At 47.9% G+C, this 27758-nt stretch overlaps 1 protein-coding gene across 2 annotated transcripts in view; it reads left to right on the top strand.

Moving 5' to 3' along the window:
• Window positions 1-27758, top strand: part of LOC146210243 (uncharacterized) — a 31436-nt gene extending 3678 nt beyond the window's left edge. For both annotated transcript variants that reach the window (XM_084608533.1, XM_084608539.1), the window contains exon 2: window positions 101-27758. In XM_084608533.1, the coding sequence (XP_084464659.1) occupies window positions 5623-6807 (1185 nt within the window). In that variant the 5' untranslated portion in view covers window positions 101-5622 and the 3' untranslated portion in view covers window positions 6808-27758. The remainder of the gene's footprint in view (window positions 1-100) is intronic.

Here is a 27758-nt window from a genome sequence, read left to right as displayed (position 1 = left end):
TGAGTCGCTTTCGAGCTGCTCGAAGAGAATGGTTGTCTCCGAGCAGCGCTCCAGGGGCTCGCGCTAGCCTAGCTCGCCCACCTGTTCGATCGGCTCGCAGCCTAACTCCGGGCTGCGAGGCTTATCTTTTTTCAGGCCAGCCTGCTGTATACCTGCCTGCGGTGCTTCTGGGGCTCTCCTGCTGCGGTCGTGGACGGCGCCGCGACTTCCGCTTGCTGGCCTGCAGCCCGCGGGCGGTATTTTTGGCCGCAATTTTGCGGTTGCGGACTTAGCCACGGCCACTGACCTGCCGCGGCTGCTGTTCCTGCTCGCTGCTGGCGGCCGCCTGGTTCGCGTTTTGGTCCCGCCCTGCCGATTCCACCGCGCGGTCCTGCGCCACGCCCGCGGCTACCGCCAGGGAGTGGCGGCTTTTTCGGTCGCTTTTTTGTGGCGGCTGGACTTTGTCCTGCCTGGCCACGCTGCCTTAGCGAAGCTTAGGCCTAGGCCTAGCCCTGTCCCGCTGGTGGCCGGGCAGGCGGTCACCCGCAGCCGCGCCCATGGCGACCTCGGGCCCTTCGACGTCGCAACCTTCTCCAGGAGCGTCGCCCGCATCACCTGCGTCCCCGCAGCCAACGACATCGGTTGCTGATGACTTCATCCGAGCGGCGACCCAGTCGGTGTCACTGGACGCTGCATCGGTGCCATCGCCTTCCGGTGAGGGTATTCTTCCCTCGATGTGGCCCTTCTCTGATTCCGGCGACGCCGCTATCGCGGCAATTCCTGTTCCGCCGGAGCCTTTGTCCCCGTACTTGGCGGTGCCCAGCACGACAGCCCGGTGCTTCCTCGGCCGGGGGTTCGCGGGCGTCGGACTCCGGCGCGGACGTGCCCGGGCTCGTGGCGGCGGGCGAGACCAACGGCCAGGAGGGCTCGCCTCCTACGGAGGGTCCCTCCGGCCACACCAATTCGTTCGAGCACCTCCCGCGGCTCTACTGCATCAAGTCATTTCAGGAGCGCCTCATAAACTTTATGAGCGCTCCTGAAAACAAGGTCGGTGTCCAGGCCCGCAAATACATCACCCAGGTCTTCGCGGAAGTGACGATTGCCTGCGCCGATTACCATGCGTTGGCGTCGGATGCCCGAGGCTGCTGCGAGGTTCTCCGCGGCATGTGGGCAATGGAGCGGCGAGAGAACGCCGAGCTGCGCGAGCGGGTGATGACGGCGGAGGTCCGGTTGCGGGCCTTTGTACCATCTGCGGTTGCGGCAACGCCAGCGGCCCGACCGACCTTCGCACAAATCGTTGGGACTTCGCCGCGGTCGACGCAGGCACCACCCTCTGCCGCCCACATCAACAAATGGGCAAGTGGCGGGCCACTTGGCATTTATTACCGTGACGTCGCCAGAGGCGACCACACCATCACAGGTCGTCCAGACATTAAATCTAACATCAACCCCGAAGACGCGGGAATCGGTCCAGTCACTATCAAAACCACGCAGAGCGGAGTAACTATAGTCGCTAAGGACCGCGCAACAATAGAGAACCTCCGCAACGCGATTAGAAATAACTCGGTTACAAACAACGTTATGAGCGTTCGCATCCCGGAAAGACGTCATCCGCACGTGCGCATCTGAGGAGTCGACCCCGACGTGGCGGACGGTGATTTAGTTAATACAGTCGCCGACCGATTTTTCGGACTTCAAGGGAACGGGAAAAATGTCCGAATAAACGAACAGTCCGAAAAAACGGTTAAATGAAAAAAATGAACTTTATTTCGGCTCATCAACTTTAAGGGGGGAAGAGGGTCTTAGATAAGGAATTGTTAATATTGCAGTTATGGTGATGAAAATTACTGTGCATATGCAGTTTTTTATGCTGATTTCAAATATGTACCTCTTATTTAGATTAAACAAATTTTTCACTGTTCATGCAGTTTTTAAGTACATAATCTTTGAAATTTTGCCGGAATATTGGAAAGAAATCTGTTGCACATATGTCAGTATATATAATATCAATGGCTTCTGCAGAAGAAAATAAATGCAATAAGACTAATGGCGATTTCCACTGGTCGATCGGAGCAGGGCGCCCGAGCTGACCTAGAGCGCTACAGAGCGAATCAGCCTTGGTCGACCAGTGGAACGTGTAGAGCGCGCGGCGGAAGTAAAGCTGAGCCGGTTTCGAAAGTTGTAGCCGCATCCCAGCGCCAAAATGTTTGCGGTAGATAAATAGGCAGGAGTGCGGCCCTCAACAACTTGCTTTCTCATTTTTTTAACGCTGCAGACGTTTTTCGATAGACGCACTTCGACCAAGACCGACTGAAATACAGACCTGCACAGATAGCACTGCTCCAGCGCGCACCTTCTAGTTCATAGCCTTCGCCGCTAGGGAACGAACACTACGGTTAACCTGGCGCTACTGTAAACCTGTTAATAAGAAGGGTCTATTAGGTCTGTCATTTTTCTTCGTCGTTATAGTTTATTTATCTGTCCACGCTGTAATGCACAAGCACCTGTTCTGCGCATGTGCAGTGAGTAACTGCAGTGCCGTCGCACAAAGCGGAATCGCGGTATGTCTTCTAGCGAGATAAAAACATCAGATAAGCACTGGCCGCTAAAATACAAAAAGGCAAAATTTTAGAAGTATAACCTGAGCAAAGATCTTTTTTTTTTTAATTTGGGTACAGTTTGTTTATATTAATTTGTGATTTGATGATGATGAAAATGACAGACGAACAGGTCAACCGAGAGCCCTCAACGACGAGAAAGGTAACGAAAGTTGGCGCACGAGGTCCCATAGGACCCGGTTTTTTGTGCAGGTCTGTATTTCAGTCGGTCTTGCTTCGACATATTCGCGCAAAAAACGGTGACATCCAGCGTCCACTGCCGATGTCGCTGAAACGGTCAAAAACAGCCAAAAGAATCCAGCAGCATCCGGAAGTGACCGCGTCAGCGACTAGGACTTCCGGCGAGATCCGACTTCGGTCGGCGGATCGAGCTGGAGCGTCCCGAGCTGCCCCAAACGACCAGCGGAATACGCGCAACCTATCTTGGTCGACCAGTGGAAATCGAAATCGTCGTCCCGGAGCAAGAAAACGTGCTCCGTAGCGACCAGTGGAAATCGCCATAACTTTACCATTCTATGTCTCCTACATCAGAAGTTATGCATGTTTGAAGTTACAGTTCAAAAATGGACAAGATTAGAAATAGGCTATGTGAATTTTTATATTATTTGCATTTATGTGAGGTATAACTCTTTCATCTTATTGCAAACATCCAGCATTCAGCTACAAAACAAAAGAGGAATGAGCAAAATCACTTGCATAGAACCAGAGAAAAGTTCACGGCAATAGTATGAAGCGGCAGAAAAACTCGAACTAAGAAAATGGTGAAAAACTAAATGCAATGCTTTTACCACTTTTCTGGCTGATAAAAATGTATTTATTCTGAATGATCCAGGAGCATAATCTGGGTCGTCCTTTCCTCGCTGCCGTCGTTTTGCAGCATGCTGAAAATCGGCCGAGGCTGCAATACGGAGCGTGTCCTTCTCCTTTGCCCTCTGGATACTCTTGCTGTTTTGTGTAACTTGCAGCTCTTGAAGGATACGCCCTGAAGCCTCTCTTATTCCTGAATTGAAGCGTATGACCGCCTCAGCTACTGCTGTTTCTACAGCAATAAGAGATGCATGCTTCTCCTTCGGCATAAGGGACCATATCACCGAGTGCAAAGCTTCATTCGCATTTTGAGTCTTGCCCCTGTGGCACCGGCTCAATAGTGCCTTGTCGCTTAGGCGCTCATACACAGGTAGAAGTGCCCTACTCACATGGTCTGGAAGATTATAGCGGTGTTTGGGCGGAGGTTTCCCTCTTGCAACTGCAGCATTATGTGTGCACCAAGAGTTGATGCCAGTTGGGCATAGGCTGTGGTTTGGCTGTTCCTGTGTGGATGTGACATGGTAATAAGTCGCCATGACAGCCTTATGCATGGCATCAATGTCACCAACATTAGACTTTAAAGCCCAGCTATAATAATCACTGAGCTTTGCAATCATGTCTGCTGTTAATTTTCCTCTCCCGCCAAGACTTCTGCCTTCTGTCGTCCGCTTCTGCACAAGACTGCGAAGTGCAGTACCCATCCGCTTCTTTACATGATTAATGCAGTCCTCCTTTTCCACGGGCATAAAGCCATATACTTGTGCTTCCTGAATGGCACGGAAGGACCTGCTATCCCCGTCACACAACATTGTTGTGTAGCGCAGGTTGTGCCGTGAAAGTGATCGCTGGAAGAGTGTGACAGCAGCCTCCACTTCCATCTGGCCAGATTTGCTGTCAGTATTTTTCTGGCAGACATGGTCCTTTTTTCAGACGGCGTAGCTGGGGTCATCTTCTGAGGGAGCACGCTTGCAGCCAGCACAGAAATTTGAGAGGACTATGAAATCTAGCACATACCCTGAGAACAGTTCAATAACAGTTCCCACACCAATATGGGACAAGTGCCCTCTCGTCATCCAGCTTCCATCGAAACATACTGCTATGTTCCCCGGATTTCCAAAGGAGAGTTCTTTGTAGAGGTCCTTTACCACTGTGGCACATTTTGAAAGCACTGTGTCAGCTGCTTTCATTGCTGCAGGGTTTATTTTAGCCTTCAAATGGTTTTGATATGTCTTGTGGTGCAGGCCCCTGTGAGAGATTCCCATTGTAGAAAAAATATCATTTAATGCTGCACGGCCATTTCCTGTACTCTGTACAGCGCGAGCAGCAAGAATGTTGATTTCAAAAGGGTTGCATTTCGCCATTCCCGCAACCCGGCGAGAGCTCCATTCATTTCCTATGGAACCACAGACATCGCAGTCGAGGCGCAATTTGACCGCGGCGCCATATTCCCGGTCATCCCTGGCGATGGAGATGGAACCCCCGCATCCTCGGCACGCAGCGCTTTCAAGCAAACGGTTGATCACTGTCAAGTCAACGATCGTGTACGTCGCCGCAGACGCCGACAGGCTGGCGTCGTCGCACGTGGGTACAAGTTCCTGCAGCTTACGCTGACTCGCGGAGATCGCCGACAAACCTGCAACTCTTTCGTCGGCCTGTTGTTGCAGTCGCTGCTGATCGGAAGTTGTCAGGAATGTGGTATCAATCCTTATTCGGTCCCCGCAGGGGGCACCTGCTAAAGCAGGTGTTTGTGTGTTTTGTGCGACACCACGGACCCCGAGCACCCACGCTTAGCCGTGCGTGGCATCGTCGTGTCTGGGGAAAAGGGGATCCTGGTGGTTGAGCCGATGCCGAGTGTTTGGACCTTTAAGGCCCCTCGGCGGAGGCAACACACCACTTTGGCCCACGCTTCCCATAGACGGCACCTCCGGGCTGACCCACCCGGGGGAAATCGGCAGTCGCCTTTTCCTGTTCTCCCCTCCATCTTTCACTTTCCTATTTTCTTTCTTAGAACTGTCCTGTCCTCTCTTACCTTCTTCATTTCTTCCTACTTCCAGTCGGCGAGGGTTAACCTTGTGTGGCTAGCTACCCTGAGTTACGCCATATTGGGTAATAGTTGCGGTGTACAGCTGGCGTGGGCAGGAATAGACAATTTCTGTCCCGTCCCCTCGTTGGGCTCCATGGTGGGTGGCTGGCACTGCAGCCGAAAAATACACTTTTTATGGCATCTAAACACCTTAACCCCGATCGTCCTCCTTCTAAAAGGGGGCGCACCGAGACCACCATGTTCTTCTCAAAGAACATAAACAACTTTCCTCGTTTCCACGTGGTCCACAGTGACCACGAGGAAATCACTGCACGACTTGTGTCCCCATTTGTTGTTTCTCGAACGTTGACTGAGGCCATTGGCCAGGGCTATAAGATAAAGAAACTTGGAAACGGTGACCTGTTACTAGAATTAATATACAATCATCAGTATCAGAAGCTCAGTGCAGTCGAATCATTTGGAGAAATACCGGTACAGATTAGCCCGCACCGATCACTGAACACTGCCCGAGGAGTCATCTCTGATGATGACCTTAGGTACGTGAGTGAACAAGAACTTCTTGAAGGCCTGAAGGAACAAAATGTCACAGATGTTTACCGGATAAAGATCAGACGAGATAACAAAGAGATAGAAACAAAGCACATTGTACTCACCTTTGCTGCAAGCACTCTCCCAGAATCAGTCGAAGTAGGCTACACAAAGATAAAACTGAGGCCCTACATCCCTAACCCACGCCGCTGCTTCAAATGTCAGAAATATGGCCATGGATCTCAGAGTTGCCGTGGCCAACTCACATGTGCAAAGTGTGCCTCGCACGAACATCCTACAGACAACTGCGAAGAACAGCTGCTTCTCTGCTCAAACTGTGAAGGTAACCACCCAGCTTATTCACGCTCATGCCCATACTGGAAAAAAGAAAAAGAAATAATTACACTGAAAGTCACCGAAAACATATCTTACGGAGAGGCACGAAAGCGGCTTTCTCTTCCTCAAAAGCCACACTACTCCGTTGTGACGCAGCAGGGCGCGGCATCACAGCGGTCGTCGGCACCTGCCCAGGAAGCACACAGTTCTTCCAGGGCAGCGCCACCTGCGCCCTCGGTGGAGTCAGCTAGCGCTACTCCACCACCACCCGCAAAGCTGGCTGCGCGGACCCCCAGGTCAGCCGGCCCAAAGGCCTCGACCCATGAGTCGAGGCCTAAAACTGACAATCCTGTGCTTTCTGCACAGTCGTCCACCGCATCTGAAGATGCGATGGACACAACTTCTTCACCCCAGCTGCCTAGGCGGCAAAGCTCACTGGAGCGAAAAAGAAAGGGAAAAGTCCCAATAACAGGTCCCAAGGACCTACAAACCTAAATTTAAACTTGTCCCTTAAATAACTTTTAATTATGGCGCTCCTCATTTATTGGAACTGCCGAGGACTCTTTAAAAATTTAGATGATATATATGAAATTCTTGCGGACTATCAGCCAAACATACTTTGTCTGCAAGAAACCCATTTAAAACTAGCAGACTCAAATTTCCTTAAGCAATATAACGTATTCAGGAACGACAGGCAAGGCAGCTCTCACTCCTCTGGTGGCGTTGCCATTGTAACACAGAAATCAATCCCCTCTCGAAACATCTCACTCAACACAGACTTAGAGGCAGTGGCAATCAGAAGCTTAGTTTATGGCAAAATAACAACCGTATGTTCCCTGTATATTGCTCCAACTTATAAGCTAAGTAGCGAAAGTTTTGAAAAATTGATTGATCAACTTCCGGAACCTTGGTTGCTGGTCGGAGACTTTAATGCTCACCACCCATTATGGGGATGTACAAGAACGGACTCCCGAGGTGTTCTAATCGAAAAATTCTTATTGTCCTCGGGATCATGCTTACTAAACACGAAACAGCCAACTTACTACAATATAGCTTATAACTCTTACACATCCATAGACCTAGCCATTGGCTCCTCGATGTTCCTGGCAGCTACAGAGTGGACTGTCATTAACAATCTATACGGAAGTGACCATTTTCCGATCTTAATAAAATATACTGGGAACGGAAATGAAAATGTGTCGAATCCCAGAAAATTCAAAGAAAATGCAGCCAACTGGAAGATGTTCAGGGAACACTCATCATTGGCCAGTTCATCAGTTACTGACTTAGGCGTTGATGAAACTCAACGCTTAATCACGCTGCACATCATAGAGGCAGCAGAAAAATACATTCCACAGACGTCAAGTAAGCCACGAAATAAACGAAGACCCTGGTGGAATGCAGAATGTAAGACTGCTCGTGAAACTCAAAACAGGGCATGGTCGAAACTACGCCGATACCCCACAGCCGAAAACCTAATAGCCTTTAAGCGTGCAAAGGCAAATGGCAGGCGTATTCGACGCATCTCCAAGCGAGAAAGCTGGTCATCATTCCTTTCTTCAGTGAACTCCTATTCTGACGCACACAAAGTTCACAACAGGATAAGAGCACTTAAAGGATATAGCACAGTCCCAACGCCCCTTGTCAGCACCAGTGGTGACTCTCTTGAACATCAAGCAGACACACTAGGGCAACACTTTGAATACATATTCAGCTCAGCACACTATACAGATTCCTTTTTGCGGCACAAGGCAAGAGAGGAGAGGAAGCACATACATGATAAAAGGCCATCCTCAGGAGGATACAATAGCCCATTCACCATGCAGGAGCTGAAGATTGCACTAGACACATGTGGTAACACAGCTCCAGGTCCTGACAGGATCACATATGGAATGCTCAGGCATCTGCATGTGAACACTGTTGAAACCCTACTCTACCTGTATAATAAAGTATGGGCCACAGGACGCTTTCCTAAAGCATGGAAGGAAGCGATCATCATCCCAATATTAAAACCCGGGAAAGAACCCACACTTGCTGCTAGTTATCGGCCTATCGCACTAACCAGCTGTCTATGCAAGCTTTTTGAGAAAATGGTAAATCGTCGCCTTCTCCATTTCCTTGAATACAATGGTCTTCTTTATCAAAACCAAGCTGGTTTTAGAGCTGGGCGATCAACAGCTGATCAGCTCATTGCCTTTGAGTCTTATGCAAGGGATGCTTTTGCACATAAACAACATTGTTTATCTGTCTTTTTCGATCTTGAAAAAGCATATGATACCACTTGGCGCTATGGTATCATCCGCGACCTCTTCTCTCTTGGCATCACAGGAAACATGTTGAGCACAATTCGAACTTACTTGTCTGAACGGACCTTCAAAGTTCGTGTTGGTAATGCATATTCAAAGCAGTACATTCAAGAAAATGGTGTCCCTCAAGGTGGTGTTCTCAGTTGCACACTTTTTGTAGTCAAAATGAACTCTTTAAAAAGCGTGCTGCCAAAAACTATTTCTTGTTCTGTATATGTTGATGACGTCCAGATAAGCTTCAAATCTTGCAACTTGGCCATCTGTGAACGACAAATTCAGCTAGGTGTAAACAAATTGTCCAGGTGGGCTGATGACAATGGGTTTAAATTTAACTCTGGAAAGAGTGTTTGTGTACTTTTCTCTAAGCAGCGTGGCATCAGGCCTGACCCCAACATTACACTGAATGGCCAGAGCCTTGCCTTTAAAAAAGAACATAAATTTCTTGGCGTAGTTGTTGACGAAAAACTTTCCTTCATTCCCCACATAAAACATTTGCGACTGAAGTGTCTCAAAGCGATGAATTTGCTAAAAATTCTCTCTCACCGGTCATGGGGCACAGACCGCGACTGCCTTCTGAACCTTCTGAATAGTGTAGTTCTATCACGCATTGACTATTGCTCGATGGTTTATGGGTCAGCATCATCCTCTGCGCTAAAATTGCTCGATCCCGTGCACCACCTCGGCCTTCGCCTCGCTACAGGCGCTTTCCGAACTAGCCCAATTGCTAGCCTCTATGTCGAGGCGAACCGATGGTCACTGCAACGAAGGAGACAATTTACTTCTCTAACTTATGCTATGAAGGTACTATGCCAACTGGACCATCCATGTCGTCGGCTCCTGCTTGACAAAACTGGCACAGCACTTTTCTCAAAAAAACCATCTCTAACACCACCATATCCAATCAGAGTTGCCACGCACATTGAATATCTGAATGTTTCGGTTACCAGTCTTCATACAACTTCCATAAAAGACCTAATTGCTCCTTGGGAAATGCACGGTGTTAATTGCGACCTGTCGTTTCTTGAAGTGGGCAAACATGCATCCCCTATTGCCATACAGCAGCATTTCATGTCACTTCAGGAGAAGTACACTTGTGATGAATATTACACTGATGCTTCGAAGTCTGCTCAAGTCTCCTGTGCAGCACATGGACCACAGTTTTCACAGTCAAAAACCCTGAACAGACATACTAGTATATTTACCGCTGAATGCAATGGTATCCTTTTAGCTGTGAGACACATTATAGAAAATAAAATACAGACGTCGATCATCTACACAGACTCCCTCAGTGTTTTAAAGTCCCTATCCTTTTGGAAATGGCAAAATAAGAACCCAGTACTGAACTCTCTTTATAACACCCTTATGTTTGCCCATGAACAAGAAATTAAAATTACACTGTGTTGGGTGCCAGGCCACTGCTGTATACCTGGTAATGAGGCAGCTGATAGGCTAGCTGCTTCAGCTGCCCTTCGAAATGACACAGACATTGATAAGATAACTTATCATGACCTCATACCACACATAAAAAACATGATTCGACAACAATGGCAAGAGGAATGGGACGCAGCATCAGAAAATAAACTACACACAATAAAGGCAAAAATAGGCAGGTACACCACAGAAAAACAACACAGATTTAAAGAAGTAGCCCTGTGCAGGCTGAGAATTGGCCACACATACATAACCCATACATATCTTTTAACCAACTCTCCTGCACCACACTGCTCGAGATGTGGTGATCGACTCACTGTCATACATGTTTTAATCATATGTGCACAACTGGAACCAGAAAGAAGACGTCATTTTCCCTCCTTGTTCACTCATCAAATACCTGCACACCCATCCATTTTTATTGGCGACAACCCAATGTTTCCTTTAAAACAGGTGCTTAAATTTTTATCACAAGTAGGGTTTTTACATGAAATTTTTTATCGACGTGGGTCTCAGCCCGCTCCTCCTTGAGAGGACGGATGAGATCTTTTAATACATCTACTTATACATTGCGCATCCATTATATATCACAAATGAATTTTAGGCCCTATACACCATTGTTTTTAGCGATATTACAGAGCGAATACATTTTTAGGCCCTATACACCAGTTTTTTATCCCTTCATGAAAAATCACAACTATTCCATCACATAAACTTGAGTGCACCATTAACGTTGAGTTTGGCGCTCTTTGGCCTGAGTCGCCCTTGCGCCATTAAAATCCATCATCATCATCATCAATCCTTATTCGGTGCTGCTGTGCGCCAGCGTCCGCAGCTTCTGATGTCGCCGCCTCGCCGATCGGTATTGCCGCTGCGATCGTCGTTATCGGCGTCGCCGCCGCTGCCGCGTCGCTCGTTGCAGCCGCTGCCGATCGCCGGAACGCATCAGTTAGCCTTCTTGCACCTTTCTTGCGTTTTTTGCCAAATTTATGCGCACTGTGAAATTTCTGACGCCGCGACCGTGGGCTAGGCATGGCTGGCTTTTTCAAAATGGCGCCGTGCCGAAACGGTGCGAGCCAATGGGACGCGCTAGTTTTGCCACGTGACGGCCGACGGCCAATAGCACAGTCGCGTACCGCTTTTGTTTGTGGCGTTTTTCTTCATTTTCAAAGCCTCGTCGAGAGTTTCCTCTTGGCGGGAAAAAAAGCGGAAGGGCTGCCGTTTCAAACGAGACCAAGATGGTGGCGGTACGGCGGGTAGTTTCGATACGCGGAGCCACGCAAAATCGCCGTTTTTGATGGTTTTTCCTGAGGAATCTCATCGAGATCGAATCTTTAGTTTGATTTTTCTCGAAAACTATGCGGTATTTTGCCTTCAAACTTCGCCAGCAGATGGAAATGAACCTCATAAATATATGTATGACAAAATAAAAAAAAAACATTTTTTTTTCAATTTTGCGCCGTAAAGACCCGCTTCCCCCCTTCAAATAATCTCAGATTGTGCCTTGCCTCATTTTGCGCCTGCGGGATACGACATCCGCTTGTATTTGCGCAAGTGTCGTTGCTTCGTCGTACACATTTGAGAGCAATGTCAAGGCACTGGCAATTTCCGATGTTGGTTGTACACAGCCGAGGGGCTCTTAATCGGAGCCAGAGTCGTCGTCTTGGAGCTCAAGCACCTGCGCAACGATCTCATCATCGGTGAGCTCAGTGCACAGTTCAAGGTCGTTGTCAACTTCGGCAAACTCGCGGAATGTTGTAGCTGCCGGAATGTCCATCCCACTGCTTTTGAGGTCGGCGATTAAGTTTTCGCCGTCTTCTGCTGCTGCGTCGTAACTGGCTGTAGCTGCACTGTCAGCAACAGGCTCTTGGTGGCATAAAATCCGGCGTGCCTGAAGCAATTCGCGATCGCTGCCGGCTGAACGGCCGTCCACGAATCGGCAAGCATGCAAATTGCTGAAAAAAGATTCACTGAGTACGATTTCTCATTTTCAAAGCACAGGATTGTGCGGCGAAGAAGACGGGCTCGGTAGTGCACTTTCAAATTTTGAATCACGCCCTGGTCCATAGGCTGCAGCACACTCGTAGTGTTAGGGGGCAAAAATTCCAGCCGGATGGCCTGAAGGTTGTCTACAGCACCGTGTGCTGCACAATTGTCAACAAAAATTACCACTTGGCGTTGTTGAGACCGGAACATTCTGTCCAAGCGGCGCAGGTAATCCTCGAAGAAGGACTGCATAATCCATGCCTTCGAGTTGTTCATGTACCATGCTGGCAAGTTCCTGGCGCCCTTGAAGCATCTCGGGTTTCGAGACTTTCCAATCACGAGGAGTGGAAGTTTCTCGGTACCAGTCGAGTTCGCGCTGACCATAACGGTAATTCTTTCTTTGCTGTGCCGCTCTCCAGAACACGTGTCACCCGAGAAACACAGCGAACAGTCCGGTAACATCTTAAAGAATAGGCCTGTTTCATCGCAATTAAACAAGTCCTCAGGTCTGTAGTTTTGCAGCACAGAGATTAAATTCTTGGAGCGGTATTCTGCCACTATTTCCTGGTTGACGGCTCCACTTTCCCCACACATCTTCTTGAAGGATATTCCGTGCCTCTTCTTAAAGCCGCGGAGCCATCCGTCGGTGAACTTGAAGTTCTGAATTTTCATCTTGATAGCAAGAGTCTCGGCCTTCTGTTTAAGCGTGTCAACGGAAACTGGAAAGTTCTTTGCCAGCACCCCTTTCAGCCAGAGCTTCAATGCATCTTCCAGCTCTGGGTGATCACCCTTGCAGTCATTTTTCTGGTCCTTCGAGTGCGAATTCTCTAAGGCAGAGAGTATCTTACTCTTGTTTCGGACGTAGTCGGAAACTGTTTGCTTGGACAGCTGGAACTGTTTCGCGACATTTGCTTGCGTCCGTCCTTTCTCTACGAGTCCAATTATCGCAGCTTTCTTTTCCAGCGTCATGGTGCTGTAATTTCCGCGTTTCTTCTTTGCGATGTTCGGCGGAGGGGCACGAGGCGGAGCCATAGCGTCAAAAACACACCACGAATATTCTCGGAAAGGCGTGAATATCCCGGTCGACGAGGACACAACACACAAGTGGCGACTATCACCGTTGGCGGGGACAAAGACAACAAAGAGACCGAGCGACCGAGCCACCGAGCTCACCGCGCAACGATGACGACGTCAACGAGCGCACAATGATGATGATAGTAGAGAAGTTTAGCAATACGTGACCCGCACACCGTGCCGGCAAGGCGCACGTGCTGATTGGCACGACTGCCACACCAATCCAATCCAAGCCACCCGCGGTTCCTAACAAGCCACCAGAATTCAAAATGGCGACATTCGGGTGTCTGAAGGGAGGTTATTCCAAATTTGTAAAGAAGCAAAAAGAGCAGTGTGCTTGCCATAGTTTGTTCGAACGGTTGGTAATAGAAAATTGCTGTCCTTAGCAAATCTTGTTTGATTATTATTGGTGAGGGCCTTCCTGTTGATTACAATTGAGGGTATGGTGTTGTGCACAGCTTTATAAAGTAGGATTGCGAGACTAGAGGTAATCAGTGAAGCGATCGGTAAAATGCTGTGGTCGTGAAGAAGTGATAGCGCTTCGCTGCGGTATGAACTATAGGTTATTATACGTATGGCCTGATTTTGAAGATGTTGCAGTTGATATAAATGTGATGGGTAAGTGTTTCCCCATCAAGTGATGCAGTAATTAAAATGACTATGAATGAATGCGTAGTAAAGAGCTATTAAAGTGTCACGATTGAAAAAGGGACGCGCTTTTAGTAGTGCTCTGATGCCAAAACCACATTTTTGTTTCAGGTTAAAAATGTGCTTATTGTATTTAAGGTTAGCATCCAGAGTAACGCCAAGAAATGTGCAATGTTCTGAAAGTTCAATGCAATGGGAATTAAAAGTAAGTGGTGGGATGTGTACGGGAGCCTTGCGATTGGAGCTGAATACCATGAATGTTGTCTTAGAAGGGTTGATCTGCAAGCAGTTACGATGACACCAGTTTAAAATATTATTGAGATCAGTAGTCAGCACAGATGTTAATGAGTGGATTGATTTATCAGTAGCTAATATAGTAGTGTCATCGGCATAAAGAAACGGTTCTGATTTAGCAAGACAACTAGGTAGATCATTAATATATATTAAAAACAGCAGAGGGCCGAGAATAGAACCTTGAGGCACACCTGTATTAATTGTATTTAAGTTAGAGAGCACATTAGAAATCGACACGGCTTGTTTTCTGTCTAATAAGTAACTTTTGATGAGATTGAGAGGCGGCCCTACTACCCCTACAGCTTCTAGTTTACTTAGTAATATAGAGTGGATGATAGAATCGAAAGCCTTGGTCAAGTCAATAAATACTGCCCCGGCAAAGCATCCCTTATCAACGGCAAATTTAATTTTGTCAGTGAAGGCAACCAATGCTAAGTTAGTTGAATATCCCGAGCGGAACCCAAATTGATGAGGTGAAAGTATGTTGAACTTTGAGAAGTAACTAGTCAGGCACTGTGCTATGCACCGTTCTATTACCTTGCTAAAAAATGGTAAAATGGCAATGGGGCGGTAATTCGAGATACAATGACGGTCACCCTTCTTAAAAACTGGAATAATCTTAGCGTTCTTTAGCTGAGGAGGAAATAGTCCCGTTTCAAAGATGAGGTTAATAATATAAGAGAGAGGATCGGCAATAAGATGAGCGATCCATTTAATGTTAGTGGGGGGAATGCGGTCAAGCCCTGCACTTGTTGTCTTTAGATTTAGAATACATGTTTGGATTTCCTGTGCGGTGACAGGAGATAAGAAAAATGATTGTGGGCAGCGTGGGAAAGGTGAAAGACGAGCATCAACTGGCAATGAGGTGTGATTGCAGTAGAAATCGTTGAATAAGTTTGCAATATCAAATGGATGGTCATAAACGGTGCCTGACGGCATGATTATTTTTTCAATTTGTGGATCTTGGGTTTGTCTGTTTAAAAAAGTATTGAACACTTTCCACTTTTCCCTGTGATCATTTCCAAGCTGGTGAATTTTTGATTCATAATATTTCCTTTTGGCTTCTTTAAGTAATCTGCTGAGCATGTTACTGTATGTGCTGTAGCGGGACTTGAGTTTGAGGTTGAAAGGTCTCTTTTTGACTTTCTTGTAAAGATTGTCTTTCTTACGCATTGAGTTAAGCAGGCCGGTTGTTAACCAAGGGCTATGTGGGGCGGAATATTTTTTACGACATTTAACGGTCTCCGAAGAACTGTTCAGACAGTGTTGTAAGGCGGTAGAAAATGTTTCAAAAGTGATCGCTGCATCTGTTGCTGACTTTAAATTCGTCCAGTCAAGATTAGAAACTTTAGAAATAAATTGGTCTTTATTAACCACAGTCCTATAAAATACTTTTTTGCTGCTGGATAAGCTGGAATGAAGACGAAAGAAAATGGGGTAGTGGTCCGTTATGTCAACCTCGAGGACCCCGCAGTCTTGTGGAGAAATGAAGTTAGAAAAAATGTGGTCGATGAGCGTGCTCGGCCCTCCAGGGACGCATCTAGTTGGCAGCGTAATTGCAGGCTCGTATCCGAATCCGAGGAAGCAGTTCGAGTAGTTGACACTGGCAGGATTGTTTTCCTCTAAAAGGTTAATGTTTATGTCGCCCATTATGACCACATTTTTTCCCTCTGATGATAAAGTAAATAATATCTCGTGAAGTGAAGAGCAAAAGTCGCTCATTGATGACGATGGGGAACGATATAAACATCCAAGAACAAACCTATGCTGACCTGTGGGCAGGGAAAGTTCGGATACCTCTATCCACACAGATTCACAGTCGGCAATGCAAATATCAAGATCTGACCTTCTTGAGTAGTTTATATTTGGCGATATGAAAATAGCGGCACCACCATGCGGCTTCGATGGGCGATAACAGTATTCTGAACAGTAACAATATGGGCTATATAAGTTTTTATCGTCGGGTGATAGCCACGTTTCCGTCATGCAGATGAACGAGAAGTGATTTTCAATAGACGATAATAGCGCATAAATATCATGATAATGCTTTCTTAGGCTTCTGGAATTGAAATGTATACTAGATAAGTAAGAACCATCAAGAAACTGGGTAAGCTGATCAGGCGAGAAGTAACTTAACATGCTAGTAGGAAACAAAAAGCTGGCAGTGTGCTATTACACCAGTCTAGCGAAAAACAGCCAAATCGGCCTCGGAGCGGATACGGAAAGCGGTTCCTTCAGGCGTTTGTCGAGCTTTAATTTGGCAGTTATCCACCCACAAGAACTTCCAGCCCTTTTCTTTCTTCAGTTTCAAAGCCCTGCCAAACAGCCTTTTATTTTCTGGGGTCAATTGGTCGTTGACAAACACTGGGTTCGGGCTTTCTCCGGGAAAACCAAGATCAGCTGTGTTGAGGCGCCTTCCGTGCTTTGCTCACAAATTCTTGTTTCTTTGTCTTTGTGCAGAAGCGGGCTATTATGTGTTTGGTGTTACTGTCAGCTATTGTTGGCACTCGGTGTGTGACGTCAATGTCCGAATCGGACACGGGGCACTCGATTTTCTCTCCAATTGCCTTTATAATGGCGGCGCAGTCTTCACCCTGAGTACAGGGAACACCTTTAATCTCGACGTTTTTTTGACGTGAGTACTGCTCAAGGTCAGCTACTTTCCTTAACAGGGTATCGTTCTGAGTCTTCAAGGCCATGTTAGCTGAGACCAGGTTGGTATTTTCGGTACGGACTTCATCAACAACAGTGGTGAGCTTATTTACTTTTTCAATCAAATTTGCAATTTTCGTTTTCAGTGTCGTAATATCCTCTTCGGATGTTTGCACTTTCGCTTTGAATTTCTCTGCAAGCTTCTCCGCCAGCCTGTCCAGGTTGCCTTCAGAAGCGGCCTCAAGCTCGTCTAAACGCTTAGCCAGCTCAGCATTTGTAGGCATTTTGATAGAAGCCCAGATTGCACAGTGAATGTAACACACAAGAAATACTCAAAATCTCAAAGAACTCAGATCTCCAGCTCGACCCTGCGACCTGCACGCGCCGGCACACGTTTCGTGCCAGGGACGGCACGGAAACACATATTATTTCGGTGCCGCCCGACGCCTTCCGCAGACTTATAGCAAAGTGGCGTGTTACCATCGGGTGGTCCTCAGCGCAGGTGGCCGAGGACCTACACGTCCCTATGTGTACGTACTGCGTCCAGTACGGACACTCGAGGCGGAATTGTCGGGCGGCGTCGGATCCATCTCCTGCTACTTGCACGCGATGTGCCGGTAATCATTTAGCGACTGTGTGCACGAACACTGGGCCGGACGCGGAGGTTGCCTGCGCGGTCTGCACGCATGCAGGTCGCCAGGGTCCCCCGCACAGGGCGGGTGATAAGGTCTGTCCGATTTTGCTGAAGAGGGTGCTCCGCATGCGAAATCGGACAGACTATGACACGTAGCGATCGGATCGACTCCGAGAGGATCGGGAGAGAGACTAAACATTTCAACCAATTCAAAGTGCGTCATCGCATCCCTTTGCGGTATCCTACGCGTTGTTCACCTCAGGAATCTCCACAGCGTGTTCGATCTCCTCTCCCGTCCCCCTTCAAAATTAACCACGCACGAATATGGCGTCCTAAAACTATTACTAACTTCTCTAATTAGGTCTCGCAGTTTTCTGCACTCCCGACCAAATTATATTATCAAAGTTAACTTGGAATCACGTCGTCACAAAGATATGACGACATCTGATTCAAAACCATTATCTTTTCGAATGATCCCATTTATACCATATTCACTTTCTGATTTGGTCGGGCTAAAATTTACGATTCCTATGTTTCATAACACAGGTTTCAGATTCCCACCACTTCGTTTCCACAGTAAAACCCCGTTAATACGTAGTTGGCGGGGACGCGGCAAAAGTACGTACTATCCGGCAGTACACCTTAACCGATTACAACAAATTTTGCCATTACTCACCCTCCAAAAGTGAAGAATAAACCAGACACTGTAAATTTCCCTTGAAGACACGTACTACATGCACTTTATTCTCGTCCTGCCGACCAGAAGTCGGTCATTTTCAGTTGCCGCCGTGGCGGTCGCGCGGCGACAACAGCAGTCTCAAAATCAGCGAGACCGCGAGCAAGCTTGTCCATTAGGCCCATCTTCTCGGCAAACGCTCTCATAACACTTAATGCCTGAGCAGCTTCCGTCACAGTAGGGCCTGAATCGGCACTTCCCAACTCATCGTCGCTGTCCTCATTGTCGATATCCTCATCGCTTTGGGGAGGGGCAACAGCGGCAACAATTTCGCTGTCCGACCAGTCCGGAGACGTTGCAACCTCGCCGTCCATGTCACGGAATATTTCAAAGTCCACAGTCTCAGCACCGCCCTGTCGCTCCAACACTTCCGCTAGTAGGGTGTCACAGTCATCGGCGCCGTTGCTCACCTCGGCATCGCTTGAGCGCACAATGAATTTCGCCTTCGCAAAGCAATTCTGCACTGTCAGCGGATCAACCTGCTGCCACGAGAATGCGAGGAGGTGCACCGCACCTAGCAGATCGATAAAGTATACTTCCCGCTTTCCATTGCCAGAAGCATTCTACGCAGGAGATTCTTCCTATAGTGATGCTTCACTGAATGAATGATGCCTTGATCGAGAGGTTGAGCAAGCGCAGTGGTGTTCGGTGGCAAAAAAAGGAGCTTGATTGTGCCCAGGTTGTCCAAATCAAGATGCGAGGATGCGTTGTCAAGCACAAGTAGAATTTTTCTTTTTTGTGCCATGAAACGCTGGTCCAACAGTCGGACGTATTCCTCAAAAAGCTTTCCGGTCATCACGCTTTTTGGTTGCTTCTGTAGTAAACACCTGAGGGCAGTCGGGCACCTTTGAAGCACCTTGGTGTGGCATGCCTTCCAATCACAAGGAGTAGCAACTTCTGGCTTCCTGTCATGTTGACTGCAAAAGCAACTGATATTCGTTCTTTTGCATGCTTGCCACCAGTGCAGTTCTCACCCTTGAATGTCAGCGTTCTGTTGGGCAGAAGTCGGTAGAAGAGCGCCGACTCGTCGAAGTTGATAGCATCTTCCGCAGCGTAGTTGGCCAACTCGTGTTGCAGCTGCCCATTCTGCCATTCTTCAGCACCATCTTTGTCTGCGTGTGCTGCCTCTCCGCAAACCACCCTCGCACCTATACTGTAGCGTGCTTTAAATCTTGCCAACCAACCATTACTGCAAGAGAAATCTTCGTGGTTCAGCTGGGCTGCGAACGTTTCTGCTTTTTCTGCGAGAAGGGGCCCGGTGACAGGCTGGTTTTGAGCTCTAGCTTTCTTGAGCCACAACACCAAAGCTTCTTCCACGTCGGGAAAAGCAGATCCCCTAAGGCAGCATCTCTTCATATTCGACGCAGCCCCGCTGCTTTTCAACTTCTTCCGAGCATTCCAAATGCCGCAAACTGTAGTCAAGGGCAGGTCCCGCACACGTGCTACTACAGTCTTCGCAGTTCCATTTTCGATGCAACAAATAATATCCAATTTTTCCTTCACACTGATCACGCGATACAACTTCGGGCGGGTAGGCTTCGGCATAGTGCTGCTCATTCACACACACACACGCAACAACCACTTCGCAAAGCACCACAGCTCAATGCAGACGATGCAGCCAACTGTTCCGCACCACATCCACGAAGCAAAGAAAGGAAGATAGGCCATAGGATAGGCTACGTCGCAACTGCACGCGTAGCGCGAAGTCACGTGGGCGGGTTGGGGGTGACTGTGATGGTTACTGCAATAGGGCTGCCAACGATATCGGAGTGGCCGACGATTCCCAGGCTGCCTATTGACATGGACATCACCGCGGCGAACAGCGTTCGTTGGAACATGGTCAAAATAACCGCATGCTTTCTCTGGAATACTTTCTACTATCACCGGCAGTCCGCACGTTCATAACGCTTTTTGGAAAGGTGAAAACGTTTTGCGTCGCAGCACGGCGTCAGCCGAACTGCAACGAAAAGTGCGTATTAACAGGTAGGCACTTCACGAGCCACTACGCATTAAGCAGTCAACCAGTACATGGGTTTCAATAGCGGCTCAGCCGGGGAATCTCCACAACTATGTTTTAACCGCAACTACTTGGTAAGCGGGTACGTATTAACGAGGTTTCACTGCACTCGTATCTTCTTCGCTTAGGATACTGTTTCATGATGCGGTTTTATAGCCTCTCACTAATTTTTCAATTCGGCTTCTCAAATCTAAAATGAATTCGCTTGTATCTTTTTCACTCATACAAGCTAATTTGGACCACTGTAAAAACGCTACGCCAATTCTCATAGAAAGGCTACGAGAGGCTAACATAGACTTTGCATTAGTATCCGACCCATATACGAAGGGAAACGACATTCCGGGAATTCCCCATAATTGGCAAATTTTTAGGGCGCCATCAAATTCAAGAACGTGTATCATTGCACGCACCACTCGTTTTGACATTTTTCCATTCGCATCATCCAGGGTAACATCAGTCATTTGCTCCACAACAACGGCATCATTCATCCTCATTTCTGCATACGCTCCAACCACACTACCCTATGACACCTACGCTTTACGACATACGACAAACACTCATCACCACGGAGGGGATACCGGCGGTACTGGCTGGCGATTTTAATGCCAAGCATACCGCGTGGGGTCCGGAACTCTGCGATGCGAGAGGAGGGGAGTTCCTCCACTTCGCAATGGGTTCCGGTTTAGTCATCCTCAATAACCCACAATCCCCTCCGACATACACAAGTTACACATACAGTTGGATAGACGTTTCTTTAGCTTCCCCATCACTCGTTAGGACAGGTTACACATGGACAGTTACAGATACCAAAACATTTTCCGAACACAAACACATAGAGATTCGATTCGGTCCTATCACGCATCCAAAAGAGCGTAGGCTTACATACAAAGGGACAACACGTCTCCTCAACTCATTATCTTCATCTGGTTTCATGGATGCCGTTGTAGGCGCAAATTTGGCTTCACCGGCGGCATTAGATTTAATTCTTACTAAATTTTAGAGTTTATTCGATTATTTTAGGAAACGAAATTTAACGACCCGTCCGAATTCTCGACCTAATTCAAATGATTCTAACCAATGGTGGACACCCGATTTGACCATCGAGCGTTCCAGAGTCAGAGCACTCAGGAGACGTTATCAAAGATCTACGGAATTAGAAATACGAAAACATAATGGTGACATTTATTACACCATATTGGCATCTTACCGCTTTAAAATATCGGAAGCCCGCAATTCGTACTTGCGAGAATTGGCACGTCAATCGATCAAATCAGGAGTCTTCGCGACCATACAAAATTGCCTTCAAAAAACTTCCGGCACCATTACGCTTCCTCCTGTGGAACGGCACAATGACGGCGTCTCTGCTGGAAACAGCACAGTCGTTTCTTGGTGGTCAAGTTGCTTCAGATTCTGACGAAAACGATAGCGACGCACACAGGGAGATACGTCTACTTGCGGCAAGTCAGTCCCTGGCGTCCGGATTGGACGGCATAACGCCGCGGGTGGTACGCGAACTCTGGGAGCGTCATCCGAATTTTTACATGTTTATATTCATTGCGTCCCTTACACTGTGCCATTTTCTGATGACCTTGTGTAAGGGACGCATCATTTTCTTGCCTAAACCGGGTCGGCCTCCGGAGATGACAACATCATATCGGCCAATATTCATGAATTCTACACTCGGTAAGGTGCTCGAGCGACTCTTGTACGGACGCCTGTACCATTTTCTATCGCGAAGTCAGTTATTACATCCGCAACAATTCGGTTTCACGAGACAGCGAGGGGCCGTCCAGGCCTTGCATTCGCTTGTCACTCAATTAAGAGATATGTGCAATAACGGCCTGTATGCACTGCTCATTTCCATAGACTTTCGCGGCGCTTTTGACAGCGTTTGGCATCCTCTGGTACTGAGCTCGCTCAGAAACTGGGGGTGTCCAAAGAACCTGTGCGCGCTGCTCCGGTCTTTTCTATCTGACCGAGAGGTGGTATTCCGCTGCCAGGCGGGGGACGTGGTGCGCGTCCCACCTTAGGCAGCCCACAGGGATCTCCGCTGTCGTCGCTGCTGTGGAATATAGTGGTGCGCGGTTTGCTAGAGCTCCCGATGCCAGATGGTGTGTCGGTGCAGGCTTATGCGGATGACCTCGTCATCCTTGTGCCTGCATCCGGCAGGAAGGCGTTGACGGAATTGGCGGAGAATGCTCTTGGCAGAGTAGCAACATGGGCGGAGAACGCGAGGGTTAACAATCAAGGGAGAAGACAGTGTGCGTCCTTATTGCTCCCCCCAGGGGCGGAATGGGGCGCACACTTCCCACCGTACGACTTGGCGGAGTGCGCTTGCAGTTCAAGCCCTCCGTCAGTATTCTTGGTGTGGTCTTCGACCGTACCCTGTCGTTCATACCCCATGATGACATGCTCAAGAAGAAAGCCGAGATCTATGCCGCGCGCCTCAGCTCTTTCATGCGGCTTAGCGGCACACCGGCACCGGAGCAGAGGAGGCAGCTTTACCATCAGGTCGTTCTTCCATTTCTTGCATATGCGTCACCCGTTTGGTGGACAGATTCGCCCCATTCGGGTTTACGTGCCCGACTGATTTCAGTTCAGCGCTCTCCGTTATTGGCACTTACAGGAGCGTATTCCACTACGAGCACGAGGGCGCTCCAAATTTTGCTGCACGCGCCTCCACTCGCGTTCGACCTTGACACGTTCAACGCAGAGTTTGCGGTTTTTACGCAGCGCTTAGACACCACGTTTGGTCTTAAGTCATACTGCGCATCGGAGGTGGCCACACAGTTCGATGACTCGCTCGAGCACCCGTCAGAGGTCTTTTCAATCGCGTAAGTCCGTTTGGACAGGGATGGCGCGGAGGCAATGGCGTCGTCACCCGTCTTGTGTGCTATGCTATGCTATGCTATGTGCTATTACTGTTACTACTAATATTATTATTACATAAGTTACGTTGTCTTGGTCCGCATCCCAATATCATCGACTGGCTTCATTCATATATATCTCCAGGACCGCATGCAGCGTGTTGTAATTAATGGTTGCCACTCCAATTCCGTGAACGTCTCCTCAGGTATGCCCCAGGGGTCTCTCCTTGGACCCCTTCTTTTTCTCATTTAATGATATTTATCTTGACCTCACCTGCCAAGTGCGGCTATATGTTGTGGAAAGTTCTTTTGACGCATTAAAACTTCAGCGAGACTTAAATTTTATCCAGTACTGGTGCTCAAAATGGCAAATGTCTTTGAACATTTCAAAATACAAACTTGTCTCATTCACTCGTAAGCGTTCCCCTCTACAGACCTGTTACTCAATAAATAATGTTCCCCTGCAAAAAGTTTCTGAATATAAGTATCTCGGCGTATATTTCACATCTAACCTTACATGGACGAGACAAGTTGAGCATATTACATCGAAAGCCTGCAGAATGTTTAATTTCTTAAAGTGTAATTTCAACAAAGCGCAGTGAAATGTCAAGCAGCTCCTGTATTTCATTTACATAAGGCCAATCCTTGAATATGCATGCCCTGTATGTGATCCCCAGTTTATTTACTTATCTGGCATGCGCGAACGCGTCCAAAATAATGCTGCCAAATTTGTGTCTAACAATTACAATTTTTCATCTAGTGTCACGTCTATTAAACACCATCTTGGTTGGGAATCTTTAGCTCACCACAGAAAACATTTCAGACTGCAGATCACGTATCGCATTTATTTTGGAAAGTTCAGCATTGACAAAGACCGGTACCTGCTTCAACCTCACTTTTTATCCAGACGACTTGATCATCAGTGTAAGATCCGCGAAATAAAATGCCGGACAGATGTGTATAAAACCTCGTTTTTTCCACTGACGATCAATGAGTGGAACCGGCTGCCAGCTGGCATCACTGAGTGTTGCACTGAAAATTTATTTCGGGCTTTTTTATCGGATGTGTGACGTGGCGCCCAGTTCTCTTGCGTGTGTTTCCTTCATTACTTTGTTTTTGAGTGTTTTCATCACTTTGTACGTCGCGCAGTTGCCCCCTTTAGATGCATGTTTCTCATTCAGCATTGTCACTTGTGTCGTGTTATTTTCTTCATTTTTATGTATTTTATTGTACCACTGGCGTTCCCAGCAAGTTTATTTGTCATCTCCACCCCTGCAATAATGCCTTCGGGCGCTGCGGGAACCTGTAATAAATAAATAAATACATGTCTACACGGATGGCGTGTACACCTCTGTCTCTGCCGGGGCGGCCTACGTCGTTATGTCGCCAGCAGGCCGTACAACATCTGTCGGTCGCTTCAGAGTAGAGGGAGCATCTGGCGCATACGGCGTAGAACAAATAGCGTTTGAAGAATCTCTCCGCTGTGTACAGGGTTTGCAGGGGAGCCTGTGCACATATGCACAGACTCCCTTTCGACTCTTGCAGCCCTAGCCGCACCAAAAACTACAAACTGTAAAATTCATGCAAATTAAGCAATTATTAAAACAGATAATCATAACATGCAGGAGTGTTAGGTTATGAGCTCGCTGACATAGTTGCGTCGCGAGCTCATACGTCGAGCCGGACCAGATTGGCTTTACTGTCGCCGACCGTTTTTTCGGACTTGAAGGGACCCGAAAAATGGTCCGAATAATCGAACAGTCCGAAAAATCCGTGAAGCACAAAAAATCACTTTATTCAGAGGAAATCGGCTTAAAAAGTCGCCGATTTTACCTTGCGGCAAATTTCTTTTGCTGGCGACGATTTGCGCTTGTATTTGCGCCAAAGTTGTCGTTTCGCTGTACACGCTAGACAGCAAGTTCACAGCGTTCGTAATTTGTGCAAGCGATGGCTGTGGTAGGCCGCCCGAGTCGTCGTCGGAGTCCGACTCGTCTTCAGGTTGAAGAACCTGGCGTACAAGTTCGTCGTCCGTGAGGTCCGCACACATATCGAGGCCGTCGTCCACTTAAACAAACTCGCGGAACGTGGAGCCCGTTGGAATGTCCATTCCGTTCCCGTGAAGGTCAACGATGAGGTCTTCGCCACTGTCTGCAGTCAAATCCTCAGAATCGTTGCAGTCTTCTACGTCATCGACTTCATCGGCGGAGAATCCAGCGTGCCTGAAGCAATTAGCAATTGTTTCCGCTCTCACTGCCTTCCACGCGTCAGCCAGCATGCTAACCGCCGCAAAAAGATCCGTGGCGTACTTTTTCCCGTTGTCAATACAAAGGACTGTGCGCCGCAGAAGACAGGTCCGATAATGCACCTTAAGGTTTTTGATCACCCCCTGGTCCATTGGTTGGAGCACGCTGGTGGTGTTTGGTGGCAGGTATTCGAGCCGAATGGCTTTCAGGTTGTCGAAGGTGCCGTGAGCCGCGCAGTTATCAACAAAAATAACTTGTCGCCCCTGCCGCTCGAAACTTCGGTTGAGTCGACGCACGTAATCTTCAAACAAAGCATGAGTGATCCATGCCTTAAAGTTGCTGCAGTACCACACGGGAAGGTTCTTCCCGCCCTTAAAACACCTTGGATTTTTGGATTTGCCTATCACAAGAAGTGGCAGCTTCTCAGTGCCAGTGGCATTTGCACCTACCATTACTGTTATCCTTTCCTTGCTGTGGCGGCCCCCTGAACAGGAGTCACCCGAAAAAGAGAGGGTGCGGTCAGGCAACATCTTGAAGAAGAGGCCGGTCTCGTCACAGTTGAAGGTGTCCTCCGGGCTGTACTGGCTCAACAAGGGCTTCAACTTCGTCTGACGGTAGTCTGCTACCGTGGCTGGGTTGGCGGCTCCGCTCTCCCCGCACATCTTCTTAAAAGACACACCGTGTCTCTTCTTGAAACCGCGGAGCCATCCGTCCGTGAACTTGAATTTTTCAATTCTCATTTTCACGGCCAGGGTCTCTGCCTTTTCCTTCAACGTGTCGCCCGACACTGGAAGGTTTTTCGCTAAAGCAGCTTTAAGCCAGAGTAGCAAGGCCTTCTCCAATTCCTGTCGTTCTTCTGGCTGCTGCTGTGGGACGCCTCAAAGGCGGAAAAAATCTTCTCCTTATTTTTCACGTAATCCGAAATAGTTTGCTTCGACAGTGCGAACTCCTTGGCCACGTCAGCTTGCGTTCGCCCACTCAGCACTAGCTTTATGATCGCTGCCTTTTTCTCAAGGGTCATGGTAGAATAGCTCCCAAGCTTCTTTGACGAACCCGGCAGCACCGGCGGGGCCATGTCCACAGCCCGAGTGCGCACCACACCGCTCGTCAAACACGCAAAAATGAGGCACTTTTCGTTCAGAGCGGTGGAACCGCCGGACGCAATCACAAAACGGCCAAAGGATTGACGGCGCGCCACTCGGTTGGTGCGGTCGGAGAAACTCGTGTGACAACACGGCGGATGTATGAGACAAAGCACAAAGAGATAGCTGCCTGCGTCAGCGTTGGCGACAAAAGCAGGTTGACGGCGATGACAATCCGACTGCCACCTCGAAGTGGCAGAGATTGCAGGGGCCTCTCCTGGCAAAAATGGGGCACCGAAACCATGTCAAGCCAATCCAACTGCAGAGCCAATCCACCTCAATCCAAGATGGCGCTTGTTGCGCCGGCGAAAAGCCGATAAGATGGCAGATTTTGGCCTGCAGGGGACTGAAATTAGTCCGAAAAATCGAACTTTCGGACTTTTAAAGTCCGAAATATCCGTCGCGAATATGTATGCGCTTCTATGGGGTGACTGACGGTGCCTCACTGAAGTCCGAAATATCCTACAAGTCCGAATTACCCGTCGGCTACTGTAGCTTCAAAAGCTGTGGTCCGAGCCGACTTCTGTCGGGTAGTTGCAATGAGATGGGCTGTTTGGTGGCGTGAAAACAACGAGGGCACGGAAATATTTGATTTTGTTCCCGATGCCAATAACATACCCATCTCATTTCCACCCGTGAAGCCAATTATTCATCTCATAACTGGTCACGGCCGATTCCCCCACTACTTGCACCGTTTCGGCCTTTCACCATCACCGCAATGCCCCTGCGGAGCATCATAGGGTGACGTCACTCATGTCCATTAACCATTACCCATCGTCGCCATTTAAATCCTCCCCCACCTCCACTACATGACCCAACAATTTGGAGACATTAGCTAGACAATAAATTCAACTGTGCGTGGTTAATTCGACTAGTAAATTTTGTTAGTTCTTTGCTCCCAGATTATAAAAGGCAAAATTACACACGATAAAATTTCATACACAACTTACACTATCATTTTACATTATCCTGTCATCGGCTGGGGGCTAATCAAGCCAAATGAGGTGGGCACTGCCAGTGCTCGCCCTCATGCCGCTTTCAGATAATGTAAATTCTTTATTTTTATTTTTCTTCTGTTTTAATCTTTATTTTCAATTTATATTTATCATTTTTAATTGTACATACTGTAGATAGTGTACATATTGATTCTTGAAAATTTTTGTATTCACCTGCACCTTCCTCTACTCCATTTTCTATTTTCTCTTTTACATCTATTTTCTTCTTTGCTTTTTCCTTGCTTTGCTATGCTCTTTTCTTTTCTATGCTTTACAGTTTTATGGTTCCCTCCTCCGCCAGCTCACCACCAAGATCGAGATTCCCCCTCACACCTTTTCTCATTAAAGTCTCATTGGTTTTTTTCCTCCTTTTTTTTTGTTTTGTTTGTTGTTGTGTGTGTGTTTTTTTGTAAGTGTTATT

This window comes from Amblyomma maculatum, chromosome 1 (assembly GCF_055883805.1).
Source record: "Amblyomma maculatum isolate TAMU_Amacu chromosome 1, ASM5588380v1, whole genome shotgun sequence".
NCBI lineage: Eukaryota > Metazoa > Arthropoda > Arachnida > Ixodida > Ixodidae > Amblyomma > Amblyomma maculatum.
The sequence above is the reverse complement of the archived record's forward strand: the minus strand, read 5'-3'. Positions and strand labels throughout refer to the sequence as shown.